Source organism: Mytilus californianus, unplaced genomic scaffold, assembly GCF_021869535.1.
Source record: "Mytilus californianus isolate M0D057914Y unplaced genomic scaffold, xbMytCali1.0.p SCAF_1, whole genome shotgun sequence".
NCBI classification, from domain to species: Eukaryota; Metazoa; Mollusca; class Bivalvia; order Mytilida; family Mytilidae; genus Mytilus; species Mytilus californianus.
The window spans coordinates 20785344-20812834 of NW_026262581.1; the positions used below are offsets into that span (position 1 = coordinate 20785344).

Consider the following 27491-nt stretch of genomic DNA (forward strand, 5'->3'; position numbering starts at 1 on the left):
TTGTTATGCGTTTACTTTTCTACATTGGCTAGAGGTATAGGGGGAATGTTGAGATCTCATAAACATGTTTAACCCCGCCGCCCCAAGTCAGGAGCCTCTAGCCTTTGTCAGTCTTGTATTATTTTTAATTTCAGTTTCTTGTGTACAATTTGGAGTTTAGTATGGCGTTCATTATCACTGAACTAGTATATATATTTGTTTAGGGGCCAGCTGAAGGACGACTCCGGGTGCGGGAATTTCTCGCTGCATTGAAGACCGGTTGGTGACCTTCTGCTGTTGTCTGTTCTATGGTCGGGTTGTTGTCTCTTTGACACATTCCCCATTTCCATTCTTAATTTTATTAATTTACTGATAACAAAATCAATATTTATACCAATAAAAACAATATTCAAATATTTAATTATAGTGTTGAATAGTCAAGCTTATTAGAAGCTATCAAATGTATTGCACATGACGACTCTCACTTAAAACTGATTTGAAATAAACAGGATACAAAAAAGAATACTTTATTAACTTACAGATTATACACAATATAAAAAATAAACAACGAAACACAGTTATGATTGATTTGTTTTGTAACTTCTTGTTCATGAAACGTCTTTTTTCGTGTATGATTATTATATGGTTCATGATACTTTTGTATGATTTTCTTTAATTACTGCTTTTGATTTTTTTTTTTCATTGTCAAGTTCTATCCATAATCAACTAGTGTGGAATCGTTGCAAGAAGTGTAAATTTCTTCTCAATGTTTCTGGAGAATAAATATCAGACATGTGAGAAAAATGTTGTGCAGCTAAGTCATAACTATGGTGATGAGATTGCAATTGATGCCTGCTAGATTGTTTTGCTATTGAAAACGAGTCATAGTCGTAAGGTAGAGATTTTAGTCTGTTTTCTTGAAGATTCTTTCGTTTTCCCTCGTTTTCACTTTTCGTGCGAACCAAACTTGGAAATCTGTCCTCCAGACGGAATTCTTCACCCGGACCTTCACTGTTAAGGTTAGTTTGTTTTTCACAGTTACTATCTACAAACGAAAATAAAACAATAAATACAAAATTATTCATGTTCGTCTTTTATTTTGCATCTATCACAAATACATAGCGTCCATTCTGTTTTGTATCTCAACCCAAATAAGCGTTTTATGTAATTTTGTCAATTTTTAATGTACAATCACACGTCTATAACCTCTATCTCGCCACACACCAAGACATAATTGCTTGAACAAATTCCTTTACTAGAAAAGCACAGGCAGATTTATTTGTTTTAAAACAATTTGATGTGCTTACATAGAGTTCTTATATAACTATCCCAAAGACATCAATTACAACGTCCTACTCATCATGTATTCAGTATTTGAATTTCTAGGGCGGACTGAATATGATTGTATTTGAATTAAAAAACAAGTATATAAAAAAATCTTATTGCTGGTATATCCTAGTGCGTTAAAAATATATATAAAAAATGTATGATTTTTAAAACTGGTAACTAGACATAAAATTTGAATACCTTCGACAAATCATAACTGTATTTCATCTTATGACCTTACCTACTCAATTGTTTAGTCCATAATCCCCTGTAAAATTATTTCTATAAACACATTAGAAAGTGATCGTATCTTGTTGGCATAGTTTTGGATGATAAGTTTGATTCCAATAAAAATCTAAAGTGTACATTACCAACAAATGTGTGATTTTTTTTAAATGTATTCAATATTTTCTATGGTTTTAATTCAAATATTAAATCTTTTTTAATTATACTTTGCTAATGCATAATGTTCTTTAATCTAAAAGGCTGGACTAGAAATACATTTTATACATTAAAAACTGTCAAAGTGGCTTATTGATTGTGTTGTAAATCATACTATCATTACAAATTAAATCCAATACTGAATCGTCTGTTAAATTTTCAAGCAAAAACATTTTATTGTTTAATGGTAAGGACTAGTGTGACCCAAACTTGTGTAAATTTAACACAGATGTGGTTTTTTTAAATGTTTATTGATATTTCACTGCCAATAGTTTTTACTCGAAATATGACAACCAGTTCTGGGTGAAAATCAGAGAAAGGTGACACTATAACGTACTCAATGCTTCTTCATGACAGTAAAAATTATATTAAGATATGAACGTTTACATCTTATCTTAGCATCGGAGGCTATATATGACAATTAATCTGAAAACGTTCCTAGCTAGCGAAATTATTATTATAACAATAAACATAATTGTTGCTTTGAAGATGCTTTACGATATATTTTAAGTGAAGACAGTAGCAGTTTCCCAAACGTTACAGTTGATGTGATTCAGCAAAATTATTTGTAACCTTGTGAATAAATTACTATTAAAGCAACCGTTAAATTGGGACATGCTTTGGTGAATACAATGTAAGCACTCTCAGGTGTAAAATTTAACAACCGCTTTGGTGAAATGTATGAGAAAAAGAAAGCATGAATTTCGCAAATGACATATGTATACAGTATTTTAATGGAGACTGAGTGTTTATTTGTTTCTTAAGAAGGCTATTAAATTCATAATTATTATTCATTTCAAATGTCTCTATTCACCCATTTTAAATTTTACATTGCATTCCTAATAGTGACATGCTCATTTGATCGGTGACCTGCGTGATATCAATTTCACGTCCTTCCAATTAATTTGCAATTTCATTAAATTTAAGAAAGACAGAATAAAAGAGCGAGTGTAAATGAATCGATTAATATGTAGCAACTTTAAGGATTCTTTTAATTCAAGAAAAGAAAAAAAGCTGTCAAATGTGAATGTCTTCATAAGAGCGCCATTAAAATTAAACTGTTGAAGATAAAAAGAAAAATGTAACATTTATTTTTTAAGAAGAAATAAAAAATGAACTTGGAACAAACTCTTAACCTAAAACAGTCTAATAAAAGTGAATGCCTTGTGTGGAAGGTATTTTCTCTATTCATTTTCCCCCTTGATATATTGAATTTCCGATGATATTTGAACGAAAATGTAAGTAAGGGAAACACTTTTTGTCTGAAAGGAATATCATATGAAAACTAAATTATATCTGACGTATATCTTTGAATACTGAAATATATCTAACGTATATCTCTCTGTTAGATTGAATATCCCTTTCAAACGAAATCAACATACTTTCAAAATATTAATGATGACATGTATTCTACTCATATTCATCTTATCCTTTTAAATTGGGGCTTCGTATACTGTTTTTGAAACAGATAAGAGGTAACATTAGTTAGCCGATGTTTAATTGTAGCGACTTTAATGATCATTTTAAATCATTAAAACAAAAAGACGTCGAACATATATTTTATTATAAGAGCGCCATTAAAATGAAATCGTGGAAAATAACAGAAAAATGTTACATTTCATTTGTTTTAGAGTAAATAGAAAATAAACATGGCATCAACTTGTTTGATAAGAGAGCAATGCCGCGACAAATACATGAAAAATCGTGGTAGTATGTATATTCGGAAAGACGCGTCGTACGCATTTACAGCCATACCTTAAACATAATTATTTTTATGTTTTTTTTATATAAAAGTACTGCAACTTTGCAAAGGGATAGATTTTTCGAGCAAATAGGAAGGTTTCATATTTCGGTCTTGCATTTAATATTTCGAGCAAAGATTGTCGACATCAAAATAATTTTAATAAACTATTGCAATTTTTTTTATTTCGCTGTATCATTGCTGATTGAAATTTCATTTTCTGATAATATTTCCCGCTTTTTCTATTTGAATCTGATAAGTGACAAACTATTTTATCATTGATTTTATATCTGAAAGCTATTATTTCAAAATGTCTTATGTCGCCGAATCCTTTAATTCAAAAAAAGAGTTTCTCACTTAATAGTTCTGTTATTATCCCAAACATTTTTATTTCATTATCAGGGCCATTATAAATGATTATTTAAATCATACTGTGACTTCTTAATTATTTCTGCTCTTTAACCGTAAAGCAAAATTTATGTCCGTGCTTTTAATATTGGTAAAACTTTACTCTCTATCAATCGCTATAATAAGCCGGGTGATTTTGTGTGAAATTAAGAAAGCATTTGTATTGATATTCCATTTAAAAGTTGCATTTAAAAATCAAGAAACATATAGTACCATTATGTTCAAAGGGGAAAAATGCCGTGGATAATTTTATGTCCGTTCTATGGAAAAAATGAATTTGTCCAATTACCATTAAAGTTATTAAAATGCATTTGGTACAATTAACCTTGCTTTTACACGGTGACCAGGGACTCCAAATCCATTCAAAAATCATTCTACCTAATGGGGTCGTTTGTTAATATCAAATTCATATCGAATGTATCATTCGAATTTTTTGAGTAACTTTGCTTTAAATAAAATGATAGAGACATCATGGTGAAGTGGTTTTCAATCCTGACACACTGTGATACCATAATAATTTAAATCCGCTATTAAATTATCTTAATATCTCATAAATGTCATAAATACCATATTGTCTTTTTAAAAATGATTTAATGTAGCTTTCGTATTATCTTGAACCAATAAAGAGATGAAAGTGTTTTAGGGTATCTAGCATTATTTCAAAACCTAAAACGTCGATAAAAAAAATACTATGAATAATTTTATGATGTATTGTGTTAATAAACAAACAAATTAATACAGGAAACTTATGCAATAAAAAATATGCATTCATTTAATTATGTAAAATTCAACAGGATGAATATAGTGTTGGTTTTCTTTTTAAAAGTGGCAATCTTGTCGTCTTAAGTGTTTGGACATATAGAGATAAATTGAAATTAAAACTGCGCAATTTATTTTTGACTATCGGTTTCAGCAAATAGGTATGCTTTATCTTGCGTATTCTTAACTTGAAATGATTTTGTTAATTCTATGTTAGATCATACACCCAACGTCTCATTTTATTCATAGCATAAAGGAAACTGTTTTGAAGTGTATTGATATGTCCTGACGTAAATGATCAGAAACTGAATGGGTTGAGACACAGAAATAAAAAAGGGAGATAATACTGATCAACTCGAATGTTTTGGGCAGATGCTTATATTCTCAGTCTTAAGTCAAAGATTTTGATTATGCAGTTATTGTCATGATGAAGATATGACTTTGTTGTTATCAAACTATATTTTAATGTTATTCAAATAAAATAAATAATGATGAAAACTGATCAAGGATATCACTAACCATTAATGTATTATAAAAATTAATATTTCCCATAAATGATACATTAGTTGGTAAAAAGTTAGAAAGTGAAATATCAAAATTTGAACAGTAAACTGACATTAAAAAAATCTGTCAGTGCCTCATAACTGTAGAATAAAGGAAAAACAAAAAAAAACCAAAAAAAAACCAGAAAAAACAGAAAAAGACAAAAATACAATACAAAAATCTAAAAATTGACATATCGTCCATAAATAAGAAAGTTGTATCTAGCATTTTGTCTATCAATTTGAATAAATAAATCGAAAAAATCAGGTTTTAAAAAATAATTTGCCATAGAAATCAAGAACAAAAAGAACGGATATACCAAAGAATTCATGAAAAGGGATATACCAAAGAAACATACATTGGAAGGAATGGATATACCATAGACACCAGTAACAAAAATTCAGATATACCAAAGAAATAAAGAGCAAAAGGAATAGATGTACCAAAGAAATAAAGAACGAAAGGAATAACTGTACCAAATAAATAAAAAACAAAAGGAAAAGACATACCAAAGAAATAAAGAACGAAATGCATAACTATACGAAAGAGATGAAAGGAATGGATATACTAAAGAAATCAGTACCAAAATGAATAGATATCCCAAAAAAATAATACCAAAATAAATCGATCTGCCACAGAAATAAACAACAGAGGGAATAAATAAACCAAAGAAACAAAGAACACAGAATTTTTTAAAACAAAGAAATAACAAAAGGAATGGATATATCAAAGAAATCAAGAACACAGAAAAATTGATATACCAAAGAAACAAAGAAAAAAAGGATTTGATACACCAAAGAAATAAAGAACAAAAGGAATGGATATACCAAAGAAATCAAGAACAAAAGGAAAATTATACCAAAGGAATAAAGAACAAAGGTAATGAATATATAAAGGAAAAAAAGAACAGAGGGAATGGATATACCAAAGAAATCAAGAGCACAGAAAATTGATATACCAAAGAAATCAAGAACAAAAGGAATGAATATACAAAAGAAATCAAGATCAAAAGGAAAAAATGTACCAAAGAAATAAAGAACAAAGGGAATGAATATACCAAAGAAATAAAAAACAAAGGTAATGGATATACCAAAGAAATAAAGAGCAAAAGGAATAGATATACAAAAGAAATAAAGAACGAAAGGAATAACTGTACCAAAGAAATAAAGAACAAGAGGAAAAGATATACCAAAGAAATAAAGAACGAAATGAATAACTATACAAAAGTGATAAAAGGAATAGATATACTAAAGAAATCAGTACCGAAATGAATAGATATTCCAAAAAAAATAATACCAAAAAAAATTGATATGCCATAGAAATAAATAACAGAGGGAATAGATAAACCAAAGAAATAAAGAACACAGAAAATTGATATACCAAAAAATAACAAAAGGGATGGATATATCAAAGAAATCAAGAACACCAAAAATTGATATACCATAGAAACAAAGAAAAAAAAAGATTTGATATACCAAAGAAATAAAGAACAAAAGGAATGGATATACCAAAGAAATCAAGAACAAAAGGAAAATATATACCAAAGAAATCAAGAACAAAGGTAATGAATATATAAAGGAAATAAAGAACACAGGGAATGGATACACCAAAGAAATTAAGAGCACAGAAAATTGATATACCAAAGAAATCAAGAACAAAAGGAATGAATTTACAAAAGAAATCAAGATCAAAAGGAAAGTATACCAAATAAATAAAGAACAGAGGGAAAAGATATACCAAAGAAATAAAGAACAAAGGTAATGGATATACCAAAGAAATAAAAAAAAAAAAAAGGAATGGATTTGCCAAAGAAATAAAGAACCGAGGGAAAAGATATACCAAAGAAATAAAGAACAAACGAAATGGATAAACCAATGGAAAAAAGATAAAAAAAAGAATGGATATACCAAAGAAATAAAGAACAAAGGTAATGGATATACCAAAGAAATCATGAACAAAGGGAATTGATATACCAAAGAAATAAAAAAAAAACCAAAAGGAATGGATATACCAAAGAAATAAAGAACCGAGGGAAAAGATATACCAAAGAAATAAAGAACAAAGGTAATGAATATACCAAAGAAATCAAGAACAAAGGGAATGGATTTACCAAAGAAATATAGAACAAAGGGAATGGATAAACCAATGGAATAAAGATATAAAAAAAAGAATGAATATACCAATGGAATAAAGAACAAAGGGAATGAATATACCAAAGAAATAAGAACAAAGGGAATGGATATATAAAAAAAAATCAAGATCAAAAGGAATGGATATATAAAAAAAATCAAGATCGAAAGGAATGGATATACCAAAGAAATCAAGAACAAAGGGAATGGATATACCAAAGAAATCAAGATCAAAAGGTGTGGATATACCAAAGAAATAAAGAACAAAGGGGATGAATATCCCAAAGAAATCAAGAACAAAAGGAATGGATATACCAAAGAAATCAAGATCGAAAAGATAGATATACCAATGAAATCAAGATCAAAAGGAATGGATATACCAAAGAAATAGAGAACAAAGGGAATGGCTATACCAAAAAAATCAAAATCAAAAGGAATGGACATACCAATGGAATCAAGAATAAAGGGAATGGATATACCAATGAAATAAAGAACAAAGGGGATGAATATCCCAAAGAAATCAAGAACACAAGGAATGGATATAAATATGGAATCAAGAATAAAGGGAATGGATATACCAAAGAAATCAAGATCAAAAGGAATGGATATACCAAAGAAATAAAGAACAAAGAGAATGGATATACCAAAGAAATCAAGATCAAAAGGAATGGACAAGCCAATGGAATCAAGAACAAAGGGAATGGATATACCATAGAAATAAAGAACAAAGAGAATGGATATACCAAAAAAATCAAAATCAAAAGGAATGGACATACCAATGGAATCAAGAATAAAGGGAATGGATATACCAATGAAATAAAGAACAAAGGGGATGAATATCCCAAAGAAATCAAGAACACAAGGAATGGATATAAATATGGAATCAAGAATAAAGGGAATGGATATACCAAAGAAATCAAGATCAAAAGGAATGGATATACCAAAGAAATAAAGAACAAAGAGAATGGATATACCAAAGAAATCAAGATCAAAAGGAATGGACAAGCCAATGGAATCAAGAACAAAGGGAATGGATATACCATAGAAATAAAGAACAAAGAGAATGGATATACCAACAAAATCAAGATCAAAGGGAATGGATATACCAATGGAATCAAGAACAAAAGGAATGGATATATCATAGAAATAAAGAACAAAGAGAATGGATATACCAACAAAATCAAGATCAAAGGGGATGGATATACCAACAAAATCAAGATCAAAGGGAATGGATATACCAATGGAATCAAGAACAAAGGGAATGGATATATACCAACAAAATCAAGATCAAAGAGAATGGATATACCAACAAAATCAAGATCAAAGGGGATGGATATACCAACAAAATCAAGATCAAAAGGAATGGACATACCAATGGAATCAAGAACAAAAGGAATGGATATACCAAAGAAATAAAGAACAAACGGAATGGATATACCAAAGAAATCAAAATCAAAAGGAATGGATATACCAATGGAATCAAGAACAAAGGGAGTGGATATACCAAAGAAATCAAGATCAAAGGGAATGGATTTACAAAAAAAATCAATATCAAAGGAAATGGATATACCAAAGGAATCAAGAACAGAGGGAATCGATATACCAAATAAATCAAGAACACAGAAAATTGATATACCAATGGAATAAAGAACAAAAGGAATGAATATACCAAAGAAATAAAAACAAAGGGAATGGATATATCAAAGAGATCACAAGGAATGGATATACCAAAAAAAATCAAGAACAAAGGGAAAAGGATATACCAAACAAATCAAGAACATAGAAAATTGATATACCAAGAAAATCAAGAACAGAGGGAATGGATATACCAAAGAAATAAGTAACAAAATGAATGGATATTCCCCAAAAAATCAAAGGGAATGGAAACATAAAAGAAATGAAGTAAGAACAGAGAAATTATGAGAGGGCATGAATTAACTATGTTCCACTTTTGTCTTCTTTAAAACGTATATATCTTTGAGAATACAGATGCATAATGACTTTACTTTAGATAGTCAATATGTTACATGCATCTTGTACAAATGAATATGACAACATATGCTAGGGACATAATTGGTTGTTGAAAGTTGAATTTTGTTGATGTGAAATCGTGTTTAAAAAGGAAGAAAAGAATTAATTTTATACCAAAGGAACAGCAAAAATCATAAATCGAAGAGAAACAGACAAACCATGGTCATTAGAAAAGCAACGAATAGACAAACAATCTTTAACAACATACAACACAGAAAACTAAGAACTAAGCAACACGAACACCACCATAGACCAAATCATTCGGCGTGATCCGGTTAGGTCAGTAGTTTATACTCCTCTATTTGAATACGTTGTGTTGCTAATGACAAGTAAATGTTCAATGATGACTTGCGCATTTGGTGTGTCACAACTGAGGAAATAAGGGCGTGATATGAATACAACAAGATGGTGTCCGAACCAATTTAGGATGGTTGACCAACTCTACCATTAGGAGTCCTTGGTTTGATAGCTTCCTTGTAAAAACAATCTCTTAAAAAGAAATCACAACAGGAAGAAAACCTAAGCTACCCACCACAGGCTGATATGTATATAACACTATACATTACTATACGAACTTTACAAAGAGAACGTGTAAAACAAGTACATATAAGACTATTTTTTATTCGTTTGTGATTTAATTTTTCCCTTGCACTTTTACTGACAATTGTTTGCAGGTGTTACCTTCTTGTAAATTGAAAAATACATTTATCGCGAATTCTGAGATCAAATGTTAAAGGCTTTAGGTCTTTTAATCATTTCCAAGGTGTATTCGACATGACATTCAAATTATAAAAAAAAACGAAATACAAAGTGAATGGGAGGTTAGTTGACACAATCAATACTTTTAATCTCAATACGTGGAAAGAATTTTAGAATAAATACATTTTAGGCATTTCTTTATTCTGAGTATGTTATTGAAAGAAAATAAGACATTTTACCGAAGCTTGATACTATCTAATTGTATGCAAATTTGGTAATAAATATATAATAAAACATCACCGTACTATTTCACGGTGATTTTTACAGTCAATTATCTTACAATTTATTTCACTAATATAGCAAATATAATATGACAGATTCGTATCTATTTTTTTTTTTATTGTGACTAATAAATCATTTTATCTACATTGTATCAACTTTGCTTCAGCATTTCAATATTACGATATTAGGGACATCTGCGACTTTTCGTTTCAGATTTGAAGAACAAAGCGAGACGTTATATGAACTGATCAATTGGGAAAGGAACTTTAGAAATGGGTATATATTGGGAACACAAATGCAGAATAATTAGAGAATTGAAGACATGAAGACAGTAGTTAATCGTTGTTCAATTATCGAAATTATCATGAAGAGACAAATCAAGGTAACAAAAAACACTGAGGGAATAGAATGAACTCAAAAAGGAGCGAGACCGGGCACTTTCCCGAAGGAAATATAAGTTCAACAGTTTTGTAAATTTCATTTCCTAATGTACAAGACTTGAAATAATAATTTTGTTCACCTTACAAACAATGATTTTTCTTCCTGTTTATGAAAGATGTCCATTAAAACATCCCAGTATATCAATTCTTAACTTTTTATACATCTGATACAGCTTTCGAATAAAGCGCTTCGATTGTCTAAATATATTCCCCTAAAGATCCTCAATTTACCCTGATTTTTTGGTATTGCATTTTTCAGATCAGATTTTTATAGCTATCAATTTAATGCTATTAAAATAACCTTAACTTTTCAAAACATTTTAAACATATTTTATTTGACATTGTATATGGTTTTCATTATTTGTTAAGTAGATAGTTTGCTAGACCTTTATATTATTTATTTGAATGTTTACAACTGGTTGTGACAATTGCTTTCTAAACGTTTTTGAAACTCCAACTTAAATTTATAGACTTGTAAATGGCATCGTTCGTTCTCGCTCCATAAATATTGAAAATTAAACATAGCATGTTTTTTGTCTTCCTTTCAACGTCAAATTAAAACCCAATCATATCTTTATTTTCTGTTATCACATTAGCATAATGACATGGCTTTTTATTTAATAAAAGAAGTCACAGTTATACTTTCCTATCCTCGTGTTTAATTTCGACAATTATCACATTAATACGAAGACGAGCAGTGACCTTCACTGACTTCAATTAAAATACTAGAGGAAACGACATGCTTATACTTTCGACATGCTAATCATTAAATAAATGGAAATTTAACATTTATATTGTAGATGGAATTAAACAAATGAATACTTAAGATTTCATTAAAGATTTGATACATGTATCAAGCAATAACTAGCAGTAGGTTGACAGATTATTGTGTCAATAGAAACTCGGCAGGGTTAGGAAAATAGTAGTTTTGGTACTTCAATATGTATTCACCTTAAAGCCCTCATATACAAATATATACCTTTAATTTGTTCAGCACCTTCGGTTTGCATATTGCTCTCGTCTGACGAATCTTTAGAATCAATCTGTTCGACAATTTTTGGATACGATAAACCCGGTATTGTGAATGGATATGTTCCACTTCCTGCAATAGGTGGTGACGTCATCATAGGATAGGCAACAGGCATGACAGGATATGAATCTTGGTATGGAAACATTCCGGATAAGTTTCCAGCATTTCGTAAGATTCTATTGATAGAACTGACACTGGGTATTGTTTGTTCATCGCATATATTTTGGGTTAAAAGTTGGTCTCTGATTTCCCAGGCAAAGCTTGATGGGTTCTGTCTCTTTAATTCGAGGATTTTTTTTATGACGAACGGGGTTGCCACTTGCTGTAAGACAAAAACCAAAGTTGTAAATGTTACTTTTTTATAATGGGCTTATTGGTACTTCGAGAAAGTAAGAAGCTTGTTCAAGATACAAAGGCGATAGAAGCATATCGTTACGGCTAAATTATAAGATTGGATACTCCATTTCAAAAATCAGCAAACAACAAAACTTTATTGGAATGTACACTCTCAAGTATAAGGGTGCGAAGGGGGTGTTCATTTCTCTATTTTTAAACTTTTTGACCATTTTTCAGTATTCTTTATTTATTTTTCCAATCCTTCTTTGTTCTTTATATTTTGGCACCCAGTTATTCTCTATTCCTTATTCTTTAGCCTATTTTTCTCTATTCTTTATTAAATACAGACGATCAGGACTATATGCTACTATAAAAGCTGTAATACATGCATTGATGTTACTGGTTATCTATAGTTACTATCTTCTACGTCATTTGGGCTTTTGTGGAAAGTTGTTTTAGTGGCCTGCATACCACATTTTCTTATTCTTTTTCACAGGAGAAAAGCTTGTTCTTGTTTTGTATAGATTGTTAGTATACTAGAAATACTAATACTATTGATATACTATTATTGGTTGTTCACTGTATTTCAACTACATGTACTTTATATGGCATTAATTATGAATATTATGTCATAAAATGTTTAATATTCAAGCAAAATCTTAACGATTTCCGTAATATTGACATGTATTTTCCGGGTTTGCAATAGTTTCTGTTTACGTTGTCCCTGTTTTTTCCTTAATATATATGTATGATAATAGAGGAGTCCCACGTTTCATTGAACGTAAAGTGCATTGGTTATTTAATATTAGCATCGATATTTATGCTTTTCACTTCTGTTATTTTCAATTATCCATATAAATAAAATATATAATTAATGTCAAACGTTTTCTATATAAATATCGTAAAGGGCAATTTGAATAGTACATTTTGTGCCAAACCAGTTCTTCACTTTATTTATGACAATGAAACGTGTATCAAACAGTAATTAAAAAAGGCGAAACAAAAAATCTCTCCCTCTGGTATCAAATTTGATAAAAAAAAGATGAGTATTGTTTTTCTTGTTTACCGTTGCTGAACTTATGTGAAAGACAAAATATGAGTAAATGAAAATTTTGATATTATTTAAAAAGTACAAACAGCAATCTAACCAAGAAGGTAGTGAAACAAAGTTTAGAAATAATATAAATATAAATCATGTAAATAATAAAATATTCCTAATGACAAATAAAGCTTTCGTCTCATCTAAGCATCTGTTGAAACTGGTATAATTCTCACATTAAAGGCAATTATTTTAAATGCAGAAATGTACATTTACAAAATGCATTTTTTTTTTATTTTATCTAAAACGTATGTCTCAAGAAGTTGCTGTATTGAACAAACATCTTGATAATTTATACATAACAGTTAGCAATTTAAGATTTTACCAATCAGAGAAAAAAATAAGATTTATTTTCGATTATATTTTGAAAGTGAAAGAGTGCTGATATGGGGGGATTGAAAGAGTAAACATTTCCTTTTCTGGAATCCGAAACTATTCCATGACTAGCTCTGAGCTAAAATATTTGTTTATTTTCATTTGTATCATGTGTAAATTCAAATAATCTGTAAAGCGATATTACTGTTCATGATATGTTTAACTTTTTGTCTGCATGTGATATCACAAAGATAGTTTAATGTCTATACCTTTGGTTTACTGCCTCCGATTGAACCAGGTTTTATAGACCCGGTTTCGTAGTACCTGGTGAGAATTTTACTGACACATCCATGAGAGACGAGCAGCTGTCGAGAGATGTCACAAGGTCGAACACCCATATGAGCAAGTTCCACGATTCGTCGTCTTACGTGATCCGGAAGGGGTCGTCCATTGACGAATACGCCACCAAGTTGATTTACACCTGTTTGGCCTAGTGTGATAAAAATAAAAGCTTGATTAAGTTTCTTTCTGAACAAGGTATTGAAGACATGTTTTGTTGTTGTTTTGTCTTCTTTTTATACTTTCTTCAGTCAAATAGTAATCGAAAATTATATAATTAGTAACTTTCATTAAAAGTTACATTTGATTAGAAAAATCAAATTAATAATTTTAAAAATTGAAAACTACAAAAAAACTACGTACACATATAAAATGTTTGATATTTTATTAACTGGCAAACTGTTGTTATTATTTTGTTAATGTCCTTACGCGTCTATGTTCAAACCGGACCACCTCCATTTTGAACAGATATATCATGTTATGGAGGGGTATTTGCAAAAAATACCAGTCAAGGGACGGTGAAATTTCCCAAGCCGCTAGGCGAGGGAAATTTGGTCCCAAGACTGATATATCTGTTTAATTACACCGAATAGATTTTGATTGAAACTGTCTGTACATGTGAAGGGAAATCGTAGTACCGCGGGAATTATACATGTACTTATATGCGTTAGTGTTGTCTTTTTGTAACGTCATGGTATCTATATGTGTCATTGTTATTCCATCATTAAAGCGTGCATTTCTATAGACATTTTTCCCCCTCTTTATATGTATATTTCTGACAGTTTTCGGTTTAACTCAATCAATAGTGCTTAACCATGTTGTCGGGATAAAGTGAGAAAGGTCCCGAATAATTTTCGAGGGAACAGGCTCGCGAGGGTAAAAAAGGAATATCCGAAATGGCAAATACCACGGCAGAGAGGGGAATTTGAGGCAAATTCACCGGCAGTGGTGAAAAAACAGGCAAATTCGTTTGAAATGAGGAAAAAATGTTAGAATATGTGAAAAATACACTGGCTAACAACCAATCAAAATCCGGCATTCTTATATAAGGTGTAATCATTGCTAAAATGACGTACTTTTTATTGTGTTTCCCACACTTCCATAAATAAAAAAAACACCATCAAAACAAAACAAAAAACGCGCACTCTTAAAATGTTTTATTTGGGAAAGGCTAAGTAAAATATAACATAGAAGATCCCTATCGGTTGATTTATTGTTTTCTCTTGAGCCTTAAAAGAAGAAAACAGTATTACACCAATTTACCAGGTGCTGATATGGTTTAATCTTCTTATGAACCGTCATGGATATATACATTGAATATTGGTCATTGGATTTATTTATTGCTTGTGTTTAACGTCGTTTCCTGTATGCCTCGCTTTATCATAGCGGCAAGTTTTTTATTGGTGGAAGAACCTCTGGATAGGCAAAGTTGAAACACTGGCAAACTTCTTCACTTAAGGTCAGAGTCGAAAGCTACGAGCGGGGTTCGAACTCACGGCAGCAACCTCAATTTTGAGAGGCTAGTAATAACGGTAGATGAACTACTTAGACCACTCGGCCACAGAAGCCCCTTGGTTACTGAATCAATCTTCTTTTGATGCTAAATCCTAACTACCTCATTTGAGGATAGTTGTAAAATTAGGATTTCAAAATAATCCAGACAGATCGCTCAATATGAGTAAAGCGTGACTAAGATTTAAGGATACCGGTAAGTTGGCAATAACGACCTAAAAATGATACTTTTTAACATATTGAAATGCATAAATTGTTAAACTTCACACTTAACACAATGTAAATGAAGCATTCCAATAAAAAAACCCATCAGTTCATCATATGACAGATTTAAACTGTTATATTAACTGTTTCAACGGGGATTTAAATAGAACGATGATTCTGTTAAAAAGTGCCATTAAAAGTTGAAAATAAATATCAATTTCATTTTAAAATTTTGATGGGATTTAAATTCTAGTTTATGGCTTTGACTAAACCTCATCCTGATGAGTCTTTAGAAGTCCTAGATTTGCAAAAATCAAAACGGATGTATATTTAATAATATTATATATTTTACACCATTCAGCAATATTATAAATTGTATATATACTAAATTTTTATTACAAATAGATCATGATAAATGTATTTCAAAATCGATCTGCATGTCATATTTCTTCACGCCATTTTGATGCTTTATTTTCTAAAAGTAATGAACCAAATCGGGATATGCGCTACAATATTGAATCAGTGTTGTTTTAGACGTCACTGATTGGTCAAGACGTAATTTACGTAGACGTTGAGACTGTGCAATACCATTTATCAGGATGCCGGTAATTTTATGAATTTCTGATTTTGGTATCCTTATACTTTGTCATTCTTAAAAACTACCGCCCTACATTTGTCTTCCAAAATTTCAGCAATAATAATTTTTATTTTATTTAGTATTTATCGAAAAGTCTCAAAATTTCTGAATTAAAGGATTTGGAAATATTACACGAAACATTTGAAATATCAAGATATTTTGTGACAATGACTATCCCCCTCCCGAAATGTTTTAGGTTATGCTTTAAATTTTCAAAATATCTTGATCCTTTTTCTCTTATCTAAGTGTTACACATTAGAAGGCAGTTTTTAAGTCACTAAAACATCGCAATCAGAAGTTTACAAACGATGGTGGATAATTACAAGCTTTTCTTTATAAGTTGCATGTTATGGAACAACCCCCTCTCAAATCATACAAAAAAAACTCTCAAATCAAACTCGGGGACCAATAAGAAAGCTGTGTTGAACATCAGCAAGCAACAAACTTGATTCATTACGAAATATGATCGTGTGTTTACACACAAGAATAAACGCATCACAATGATTTGAAACCGTAAAAACTCTATGTTAACAGCGGAGTTCATATCCGCTTTTGGTGGGGTTTGTGTTGCTGAATCTTTAGTGTTGTGTGTAGTGGATTGTGGACTGTTATTGGTCTTTTTGTCTTCTCTTCGAGTTGTTGTTTTTAATTTCCCTCCTGGTATCATTTCTCTCTTTTTATAGAGACTGGCATAAAACTCGAGTTTTGACAAATGTGATAAAGTCGGACAAAATAAATCCATGTACTTTGATCCATAATTTATAAAATTCTTTGGTAATGTCTTAATCAATGCAGAAAATAAAAAAAAAATAACTTCCCTCCTGGTATCATTTCTCTCTTTTTAAAAAGACCGGCATAAAACTTGAGTTTTGACAAATGTGATAAAGTCGGACGAGATAAATCCATGTACAATTTATAAAATTCTTTGGTAATGTCTTAATCAATGTAGAAAATAAAAAAAAAATAAACCATTAAAGCACAAATTAAAAATTTCGATACATTTTAAGAAAGACATTTTACATCTATAAAGTTCTTTAATGGCTTATTACTACAAATTAATCTATCTTTCCGCAATTATATTCCATTTCTGAAGAAAAGCCACTTTCGTGATAAGAAAAAAAAATTGTCAAAAGCAAGCAATTACTGTGACGCAAAATGTTCACTTTTTTTCAATTTTAAAATTCAACAGCTTATTTCACAGTGATTAAGCGGTTTCAGTAATGGCATCAATTTCTTGAACGGTGTCAGTGAATTTAAAAATTGTTACTATTTTATACTTAATCACTTTTTCTGATTTCTTCAAATTAAACTGTTTGTCAAAGGGTCTAATTTCTTATCATAACTAATTTGAAGAAATCAAAATATATACGGTTATTGATCAAAGAGAAATAAAGTGATTTTTAAGTAAGGTGAGGGAGAAACTAAACAAATTAATGATAAAAAATTATATAAAACGGGTAAAATCATTGCTTACCTGTATGCGGCATTGTACGAAGTCTGTAAAGAAAGCTCTACAAAGAAACAAATAAAGATGTAAAAACTTTGATTATGTGATTAATAAAAAAATCATTTTCGAAAATCATAGGAAATTATTTTTCGAATGGCCTTTAACTTACTGGGTAATGACATAGCGTAGAGATTTGACAATTTAAGTAATTTTTTTTATTCAATAGTTTTTGACTTTGATGCTTCCACTTTGAAAAATTATAAATAGCATTTTAGTGGCAAATAATTGCACATCATAGGAAAGGTTAACCATATGGTCTATCTTGTAAAATATACTAGTCAAAAAAAGAAATTATACAAGGCAATGCATTTTCCATATGTGATCAAATTGGATAACCGGTACCAAGCGCATAAATTGTTTTATTAGGCTTATATTAAGTGTTGTTTTCTTATCAAAACCGCTGATTTCAGGCAAAAAGGCGAAATGTTTTATTAGCAATTTTATTGATTTCAAAAATCTTTTTTTTGCACCAAAATTACTAAAGATTTTTAAATCCATGGTATTATTACATCATTACATTTAAAACTGAAACAAAAAATTAGACGATACATATTTGACCAAAAAAATTATATAGCAACAAAAAACAAATTAACAAACTGAACAAAAAAATGCAAGAATTTGGAAAAAATCTTGTGGTTTTATTAAATAAAACAGTAACCATTGTTCTTTCAGTTGCTGTTATTTGCTATGTTATTACCGAGGATTTTGATATATTTTACAGACCTTTATGTACAATTTTAGAGGATGAAAACTACGATAGACCGGTACACTTCTGACCTAAAAGTATTTATTTTTTATAAAATCTTATAAAAAGAGGGACTAAAAAGTAGACAAAACAGCAGATTTACGACATTTGAATGAAAATTCAAAGTGATAACATAAGACAAAAGAAAATTTAATATGCATGCATGGAAGTGCCCTTTTCACTATAATTGTGATGATTCGAAAGAATTTTCCTTGACTGAATCTATCGTATTGAATATGCAAGAAAATTAACCGAACTAGCATCCAGTGCAGTCAATTTCAAAATAAAGTAATATTTTGCACCAAACTTCATGGTTTTTTTTTCTATATCAACCTGAGTAATACAATTGATAAAAGAAAATCTAATTAGGAAACTGCAACTGTACCTTTAAGATAAACACCAACAGAATAAGTATGAAACGATAAAATTTGGATTTTTAAATTTTTGTATACTATTGTGAAGTTTTAAAAATAAATACAATTTTTAATATAATTATATGTTTAAATTATATGATTCAGGGTGGGGTTGTTGCATTTTGTTTCTTTGATGTTCGAGCTCAATTATGTGGTTTATATTGGAACAAATTAGTTAATATTCATAATGAAAACAGCAACATCCATAAAGAATTAATGCACTTCATTAATAATTTCATGCATTTAAAAATAAATCACGACTTTGAAAATGGATGTAAAGGAAATTGAGTGGAAAATGAATATATTAAATTTTATATCATTTCTTCAAAAAAAGGAAAAACCACGTTTAATAAGTAGACCTTTGGTACACTAGACAAAAATACTTATAACTTAAAAGAGCGCGATATAGGAGTTTACCTAAAACATCGTTTTCCTCTATCAAATATGAAAATGAAAAAATGAATTATAATGAAGATAAAAAAAATACTAATAAAACGTACATGGATATGATTTTTGTGTATGTTTTATTCATTCATAACTTTATTATTTTCACATCAAATTTTATTTATACAGATATTGAATATATCTTAAGTGATCATTCCTGTAATAAATTCGGTTAACGACTTATTTATCACTAAAAGGAGAAGTAAGTGTAATAACAACGAGGCAGCAACCAAACGACAAAAAAACCCTAAAGACATCTAGAGGTACATGTATAGGCTGTATTCTGCTCTTTGGACGGGTTGTTGTCGCTTTGACACATTCCCCATTTCCATTCTCAATTTTATAACCAACTACTTACTTTTTTCAAAATTTTAACCAAAATATTAAAATTATAATCAAACATGTACTTTTTAGAATAATTTCAATGTTGAGAAACAAAAGAAAGATTGGAAAGTTTAAATAACTGGCATGCTAATATGTCATGAAATTTGATTGGTCATCATACTTTTAAATATTTCCGATTGGGTATTTTAGATATTCAATTAGAAATCTTAAATTTAGACACTTGATTTTCGAAATAAAATTGATAGATAATGGATTTGTAATTTCTATTCTCGAATAACAAACATTTTTAATTTCGCTTTTTTAAATATCGGATCTAGAATCACAGAACAGTGAAGACAAATTTCACATTCCGACTTGATCACAACAGACACCTTTTACGTCTTCCAATTTAACATTTTAAACCTTTCTTGACTGTGTACCCATGGATGTTGCAATATGAATTTCTATATCTGATGTATCTTGTCCTTAAATTATCTACAACCCAAATTGATTCAGAACAAAGTGTTTTGAAGTTTTTCTATATTTCGAACAACTCATATAAAACATGAATCAAAGACCAATTGAATGTGCTTCAAAAAGTGATTAAAGAAACTTGATTTTGATAAGTGTAATCTATTAACTTATTGTTTAGTTTCTGGACGAACTTCGGATTTATCTGACAGTCGACTGGTATGGTACAATATAAAAGACATGCTGTAAATATACACATGAAAAAAAACAACATATTAAGTGTTGACAAAACATATCTGATATTAGCGGTATGGGTGAACTCGCACAATGCGGAAAGTTTAACAAGAACCTTTCAGGTCGAGTGCGACAGACCATACATACGTACAAAAGAATAAAATATACCGTAGGCCCAACTGTACTCCTCAACAGAAAAGAAATATACAAAAATATTATTACCATTACAAAATAAACTGTTTTATAATTAAAGCAAGACAAAATTTAGACCGACACACGCAAAACTAGATATTACTATCAATTATCCATATGTAATTTTTCCCAACATTTTCTGGAATAGAACAATAGGCTTGGGAAAAGAAATACCCGAGTCATTCATTTCATTAAAACACATAGTATGAAAAGTTAATAAATTAGAAAAAGTTCCAAAATTCCCGTATTTGTTGAAGCAGAATACACAACGAGAACAACATCATAAACTTTCAAATATTACATGCAATAACAGAGACATCCGAATGGCATCAGAGTTAGATATGTAGTATCTGGATAGGGAAAACAACTTGGGGTTTATATGCACGAGTGTTGTTCCAAGCAAAATCTAACAATTAGCTCATGAACATTATTTCAATTTTAGAAAAAATAGCATTTGACCAAAGTCACTACTCATTCATTCAGTGACGAAAAAATAGTACCATAATAATCAATATGAAGCACACCAGTTTTCATTTGCTGGATTCCAACTAGAACACCAAAAAAATTGTATTACCAAAGATGTACAATAGACAGATAGAGTTAAATAAAAGAAATTGATTATAAAATTCGTGCGTTCCAAAAACGACCACACAGTGTGTTATCTTTCAAAAAAAAAATAAAGGAGAATGGAAGAGTTCGAAAAAAAAAGATCACAGAATATACTATCTTTCTCAAAAGTGCATACGAAGGCCTATAGTTGCTAATTTTTACGTCATTTGGTCTCTAGTTGGAAGTTGTCTCATTGGCAACCATGCCACATCTTCTTACTTTGTATATATTCAAAGTGTTTTTATAATTAAAGAAACAAATCAGCCCCGCAGCAAACCCATAAGAATTTGATTGAATTATATGATTTAAAAACAAAACCTAATAAACCTATTAATACGGAAACAACTTATAGCTGGTACGCTAAAAACAACTTATAGCTGGTACGCTAAAAATAACCTCTACATTAATGGTTTTCCTTTTATAATGCAAATTTTATTCATCACTTCATAAACCGTAATTTAATTCGATAAGAAGCTAAAATGTTAATTATTTAAAAAAAAGATAAAATAAAAAATAAAAAAATTAACTTTTAGTGTGTCTTTTAAATTTCAATCATATTTTTTTTAAATGTATCGATAAAGAAAATCAGACGCCAATTCGTTTCAATTTTTATTATGATAAATTAGGATACTCATATGAATCGTTTTCAAACGAATTACATAAAGTAAAAAAAAAAATGATATACATTAGAAATTAAGTCAAATTTTTGCTTGGAAAATATCTATCAAATACCAATTTCTTTTACTAAATAAAGTTTTCTCACCTAAGAACTGTCTTCTCTAATCATCCAATCAAAGCAGACTGAGGCAAAATGTCACGGTTTCACTATATCAAGCCAGCGGAACGATGCGCGTGAGGCTTGTCATTGCATCACCTGCGTCTTTGCTTCCAGTTCTCCAACCAATCAAAATAAGCGATTTTCTAATCAACTTTTATGCCCGTTATAAGATGAAGCAGTTTACTCTGACGATCTTAGTTCATTAATATTTCAACACTTTCTTCACGTTAATTTCAAACAAAATAGCGATAGGCTACTGAAAAACAATCGATTAGTAATTTATAAGATTCTTGCAGCTGTTTCTTTAAACGACACAAGATGTATACGCATTTTCCTATAAAATGACCACTTCTTTTCGTGTATGCGGCAAAATTAAAGGCATGAAAATGACAAATTTAGTATGTTTTGCTTCCTGAAGCGGAAATAAGATGAGATTGCCGCAGGTAAAATTGACAACTCAATCTTTCGATGTACCTGTTAAATTAACCGAAACTGTTTCGTGTTTGATGTAAATTGTATATCTATTACCCACAAATAAAATCATCAAAAAGCTCCATAGAGATTGTTTAAATTTTAATGTAATCTTAAAAAGACGAACACGAAAGAATGAGATATAATTTTGCAAAGTAATGATTTCGTTCACAAAACAAATAGTAAATAATAATTGAAACATGCAATTTCCGGATTTCCGACTAATTTCCGAAATAATGAAAATTAACCAAAAAGAGTGTGTACGGGGTTAAAACTATTAACATTTAAACAACGTCTGACAGAAAACAAGTATAATTAATTATTTAAGAACAGGCAAACTATTATACTTTTTAAAAGGTTTCATAAAAGATACTTTGTACTATCTATCCAGGGTAAATTGCTTTAAATATAATTTAAACGCTTCATATGATCGTTTACGAATTAATTGAACAGAATTAATTTCCTAAAAGTATTATGCAGATATTACGAAACGAACATTAATCTATTTTAAGGCAAGATTCTGTAAGATACTGACTTGACCAGTTAAAAGAACGCTATCAAAAATTGTGAAACAAGACCTTACGTGCAACATTAAAAATGATTTACATGTAATACCAGTAAAGTAATCGTTCAGAATATCCGTTTTTGGTGTTCATAATTAATTTAAATATTTTTTGTTTTGATTAGTTTTGCATCATTTTTGTTATTTCATTTCGACAAGTGCACGTGCATTTATAGATTTTTTTTCTGCGGCTACAGTTTGTTATATAACTTTTTACTATATATTTACATATAACAAGACAGTCTTCGTTTAAAAATTCAATCTAACTGCATTACCGTCCATACAGCCATAAATTGCATGTGTGGATTTACAATAATTACAAGGATACTTGCTATGAGTTTGTAAATGTATTTTAAAAGGCCACGATTGCAAAAGTCGTAAAAAATCAAAACTACTAATGGACATTTAAGCGCCAACATTATAGTCCATTTTAGCAAATTAATATTGGCTTACTTTTAAAGATGTGTTTAGTTATTATTGGTTAAACGTCATTAGTATTTTAGTATATAAGATTTCTGTACCATCAGACATGTAGCAAGTGCATCGATAATAGCATGAATTTCATTGATACATCAGTTTAAACAGTATGTAATTATTAGAAGGTTGCAACTCCCACATTCAAACTTGTTTTACGGGAGTCTAGATGGGGTGGTCTTCATTTTATTTTCCCCCCTATTCTTTATATCGTAGCAGAACAGTATTCTCTATTCTTTATTTTCAAGGCGTTTTTCTCTATTCTTTGTGTTTGGCCCATTATTCTCCATTCTGAAAAAAAAAAACCACCCAGACCCTCTTTTATGTACAACAACATGTATTTGGCATCTCAAACGGTTTGGTCCTTAGCGTACATGAGAAAGTTTGTTCTAGAAATATGTGTCATTTTTATTAAAATTACAATTATTATACCTTCATTTTGCTATCATTGGACGGTAACGCTGCTTATTGACTGCGAAGCATCCCGCTTTTGGTATCTGGCTTACTTAAAAAAATATAAGAATAGATTTCTGTACGCACAGCGCGTAAATCTTGAAACTTTCAACATGTACACTCGTGACCAATAACTTTTCACATTTTGAATAAAATTCCAGTTTTTTATCTATGTAACTGTACTAACACGCAGATTAAAATACCATAGAAAATTTGAAATTATACAAAATTGTCTTTTTCTGTTTAGGCCCGTTGGTTTTTAGATATTTTATGTATTTGGTTTTTGTTATGAATTGGGTACATCCTCCCATTTTTCCTCTATGCTCTTAAACACAACAGAGTGTAAAAATCCTATGGATGTTCAGATTTAAAATCATATAGTCATACCTCTGTCTATCGATGTCAAAGACAGTAAATTTCACTTATATAAGCTTCCCAATTGTGACCATATATGCGCGCGGGTCTGGATGGGGGTTCTTTATTTCCTTATTCTTAAAATTTTTTTATACCATTTTTCTCAATTCTTTATTTATTTTGCCCATTATTCCCTATTCTTTATTATTTTTGACTATTTTTCTCTATTTGTTATTAATGTTTGCCCTTTTATCTGCACATTTTGTCCATTATTCTCTATTCTGTAAACCCAACCCAGACCCTCATATAAAGCTTTATTATTTGTGAAGCCTAGGTAGTCATGTGTTCTAGCGCGTCGGATACAGTGCAGGCGATTTGGTGTCACGATATCTCGGTAGCATGAGTTCGAATCCCGGCGAGGGAAGAACAAAAATTTGCGAAAGCAAATTTACAGATCTAACATTGTTGGGCTGATGTTTAGACGAGTTGTATATACAGAATGTACACAGCCATGTATCACCATCACTGCTGGTGATCCGATGGATACATCTGTTGTAGAGTTGTCACTGGTTCAGACGTACTTATGAATATAATTATTTCTGTGACTATATCTTGCATTAATTTGTAGGATCCTTTACAATAGATATTTCAGCTGATCTGTAACAATTCCATCTTCATGCCTTATATATCATGTACTGTATTAGGACACTAGATTAAAACTGACGAGGAAAGGTAACACCCGGCCACCGAAAGCTTCATTATGTAAGCCTAGGTGGTCGTGTAGTCTAGCGCGTCGGATACAGTGCAGGCGATTTGGTGTCACGATATCTCAGTAGTAGGAGTTCGAATCCCGGCGAGGGAAGATAAAAAAATTTGCGAAAGCAAATTCACAGATCTAACATTGTTGGGCTGATGTTTAGACGAGTTGTATATATATATATATATATATATATATATATATATATATAAACAAGTCTAAATTGAAAACAACGTTCAAACCTATGATTGCGTTGGATAAAAACCGCAATTTTTATACGTGTGCATGCAAAACAAATTTCTTGGTAGAGGGGTCTAAATACAGCACAAACAACATTTTCCAAAAGACCAAAAAGTGAAAAAGTATATTTTAACAAAACGCATTTGACTTGCAGGTTGAACAACGGATGTTCTTAAAACCTGCTGACTGCCATGGCGATTGCCAAATAAACGGATCACAGATGTAACAAAATGGATCTAAATTTTAATCTAATACCAAATAGAAAACAAAAAACTTGCGGAATAGATGGTATACCGCAAACATGAGGTACAAAAATTTGTACACCATATCCGGATTTCGACAATTAATGTCTCTTCAGTGATGTTAGGAATCGAAACGGTATTTAGAAGGCCATATAATTTACCTCAATTTGGGATTGACTCTTGAATTTTGAAGAGTCGAAATAGGATGAACGGATCATATAAACCCGAAGGCAAATATAATACAAGCCCAAACGAAAAAATATAAACAAGTCTAAATTGAAAACAACGTTCAAACCTATATAAATATATATATATTCTTTATTCCAAAAGTAATACAGCTTATACATGTAGGTATCAAGCACAATAAATATTATAGGATGCATCACATATACTACATCACAATTAAATCACTAATACAATTCAAACAATTTTAAACAATTTAGGAGCACGATATCTATTGACATAACTTAACAATCTTGAAGAATAATATATACATTCAACAATGCGAATTTGTTCGGCAATATATAAGTACTTCCTACTTTTTCAAAGTTCTTTTAAATTTATATTACGACCAGATACTTATGAAGTTCTCCAGTAATAAGGTTTCATATACTTCATACGAATACCTTTATTAAATACATTCAAAAATAAAATGGTATTCATCCTCTACAGAAGTACAGTTGCACATTTTACATCTTCTAGCGTTTCCGTTTATATTAAAAAACCTTCCAGTTTCAATGTTCATGTTAATATATGTGCATGTATATGATACTTGCTAATTACTGGTTTATATATAAAATTAACAGCTAGGTCTACTAAGATAAAACGGAAAACCATGATGGTCATATATGTATTTGTAAAACTGACAAAGATGGTTGCTCGTTATAAGTAATAAAAAACATTAAAACCCGCTTTTCAATCTTATCATCAGGTACAGTTGGAATTGTTTTACTTGTAACTGTGAAGTCTGTATTACCAATATAGGGTCAAGTCTTTTTGTGGGAATTTTTGTGTGTGTGTACCTATTGTTATTCAAGCAAGTTATACAACAAGGATCGGGAGCGGAGTTGGGTTTTGGAAACAAACTTAGTTTCGTCCTGCATCATACTTTTGTGCCTGTTCCGAGTCAGGAAACAGATCGATGATGTTGTTTTTAATAAAAAATATTTTGGTGCATTTAGTCCTTTTAAGAATTTGAAGTTAATGGCGGATCTAATGAGTCAGCTGTTTAGACTCTGGACGATTTAGAACTAGACATATAGGGTAGACACTCGTCAATTTTTAAAGACTGTATGAAGTCAATTAACCGATTTCTTTAGGAATTTAAATTTTCTTCATTCCCCTCAATATGCATGACATATTTGCCATTGAACGATAAGCAAGCAACAGTTTCTTTTCATTCACACTCGACCGTTTCCATTAATCAACACCATGATAAAGTGTTGCACAGGATGTGGTATGTAAAACGAATTGTCCTTCGGTAAAACTACGAATTGACGTCACGTAATAGAAATTGTTTCTAATATCGTTCAATTTTCTTGATTATCTGTTTTTGATTTGTTCCTAAACATTTTCTTATTAATTTTAGAACACATTTTGTTATCATTTCTTCCTTGAATTTGTCTTAAGTTGTAAGTCTCGGAAATTAATCGGATATCCGATATTTGCATGTGCATGTACATGGGCCTCTTTATCACTTGTTAGTAGCTAATTACAGTCCTAATGTTCTGTCATTAAATTGGCATAAAGAACACTTAATTACTTTCAATGAAAATAAAACAGAATTATATATTCAACGCTATTACACACAAAGAAACGAATTATTTTACTCTTAACGGCATTTGAACATGCATTACAGCAATTAATTTTGTTTTACATATTTTAAAACGTAATACATTTTTGAATAATGAAAACAGATCTGTTGAAAGATTGCATAATTGTATTGTTTGCTTCAAAATTGATAATAGCTGT

General features: G+C 30.2%; 1 protein-coding gene across 1 annotated transcript; it reads right to left on the reverse strand.

Annotated features, from left to right (window-relative positions):
- Positions 1–490: 490 nt before the first annotated feature.
- LOC127700820 (paired box protein Pax-1-like) lies at positions 491–22365 on the reverse strand. Its single transcript, XM_052204501.1, has 5 exons — positions 21953–22365; positions 17725–17761; positions 13828–14048; positions 11758–12130; positions 491–1024 (listed from the first exon to the last, which is right to left on the reverse strand). The coding sequence occupies exons 2-5, from the start codon at positions 17735–17737 to the stop codon at positions 702–704; spliced, it is 930 nt and encodes a 309-aa protein (XP_052060461.1). The 5' UTR covers positions 17738–17761; positions 21953–22365; the 3' UTR covers positions 491–701.
- Between the last annotated feature and the right edge of the window lie 5126 nt (positions 22366–27491).

Excerpts from the sequence above, each read along its gene's own strand:
- LOC127700820 (XM_052204501.1), bottom strand. Across the intron at positions 12,131-13,827 it reads TCGGAGGCAGTAAACCAAAG|CAAGTGGCAACCCCGTTCGT; the intron begins GTATAGACATTA and ends TTTGTCTTACAG. Across the intron at positions 1,025-11,757 it reads AGGTGCTGAACAAATTAAAG|ATAGTAACTGTGAAAAACAA; the intron begins GTATATATTTGT and ends TTTCGTTTGTAG.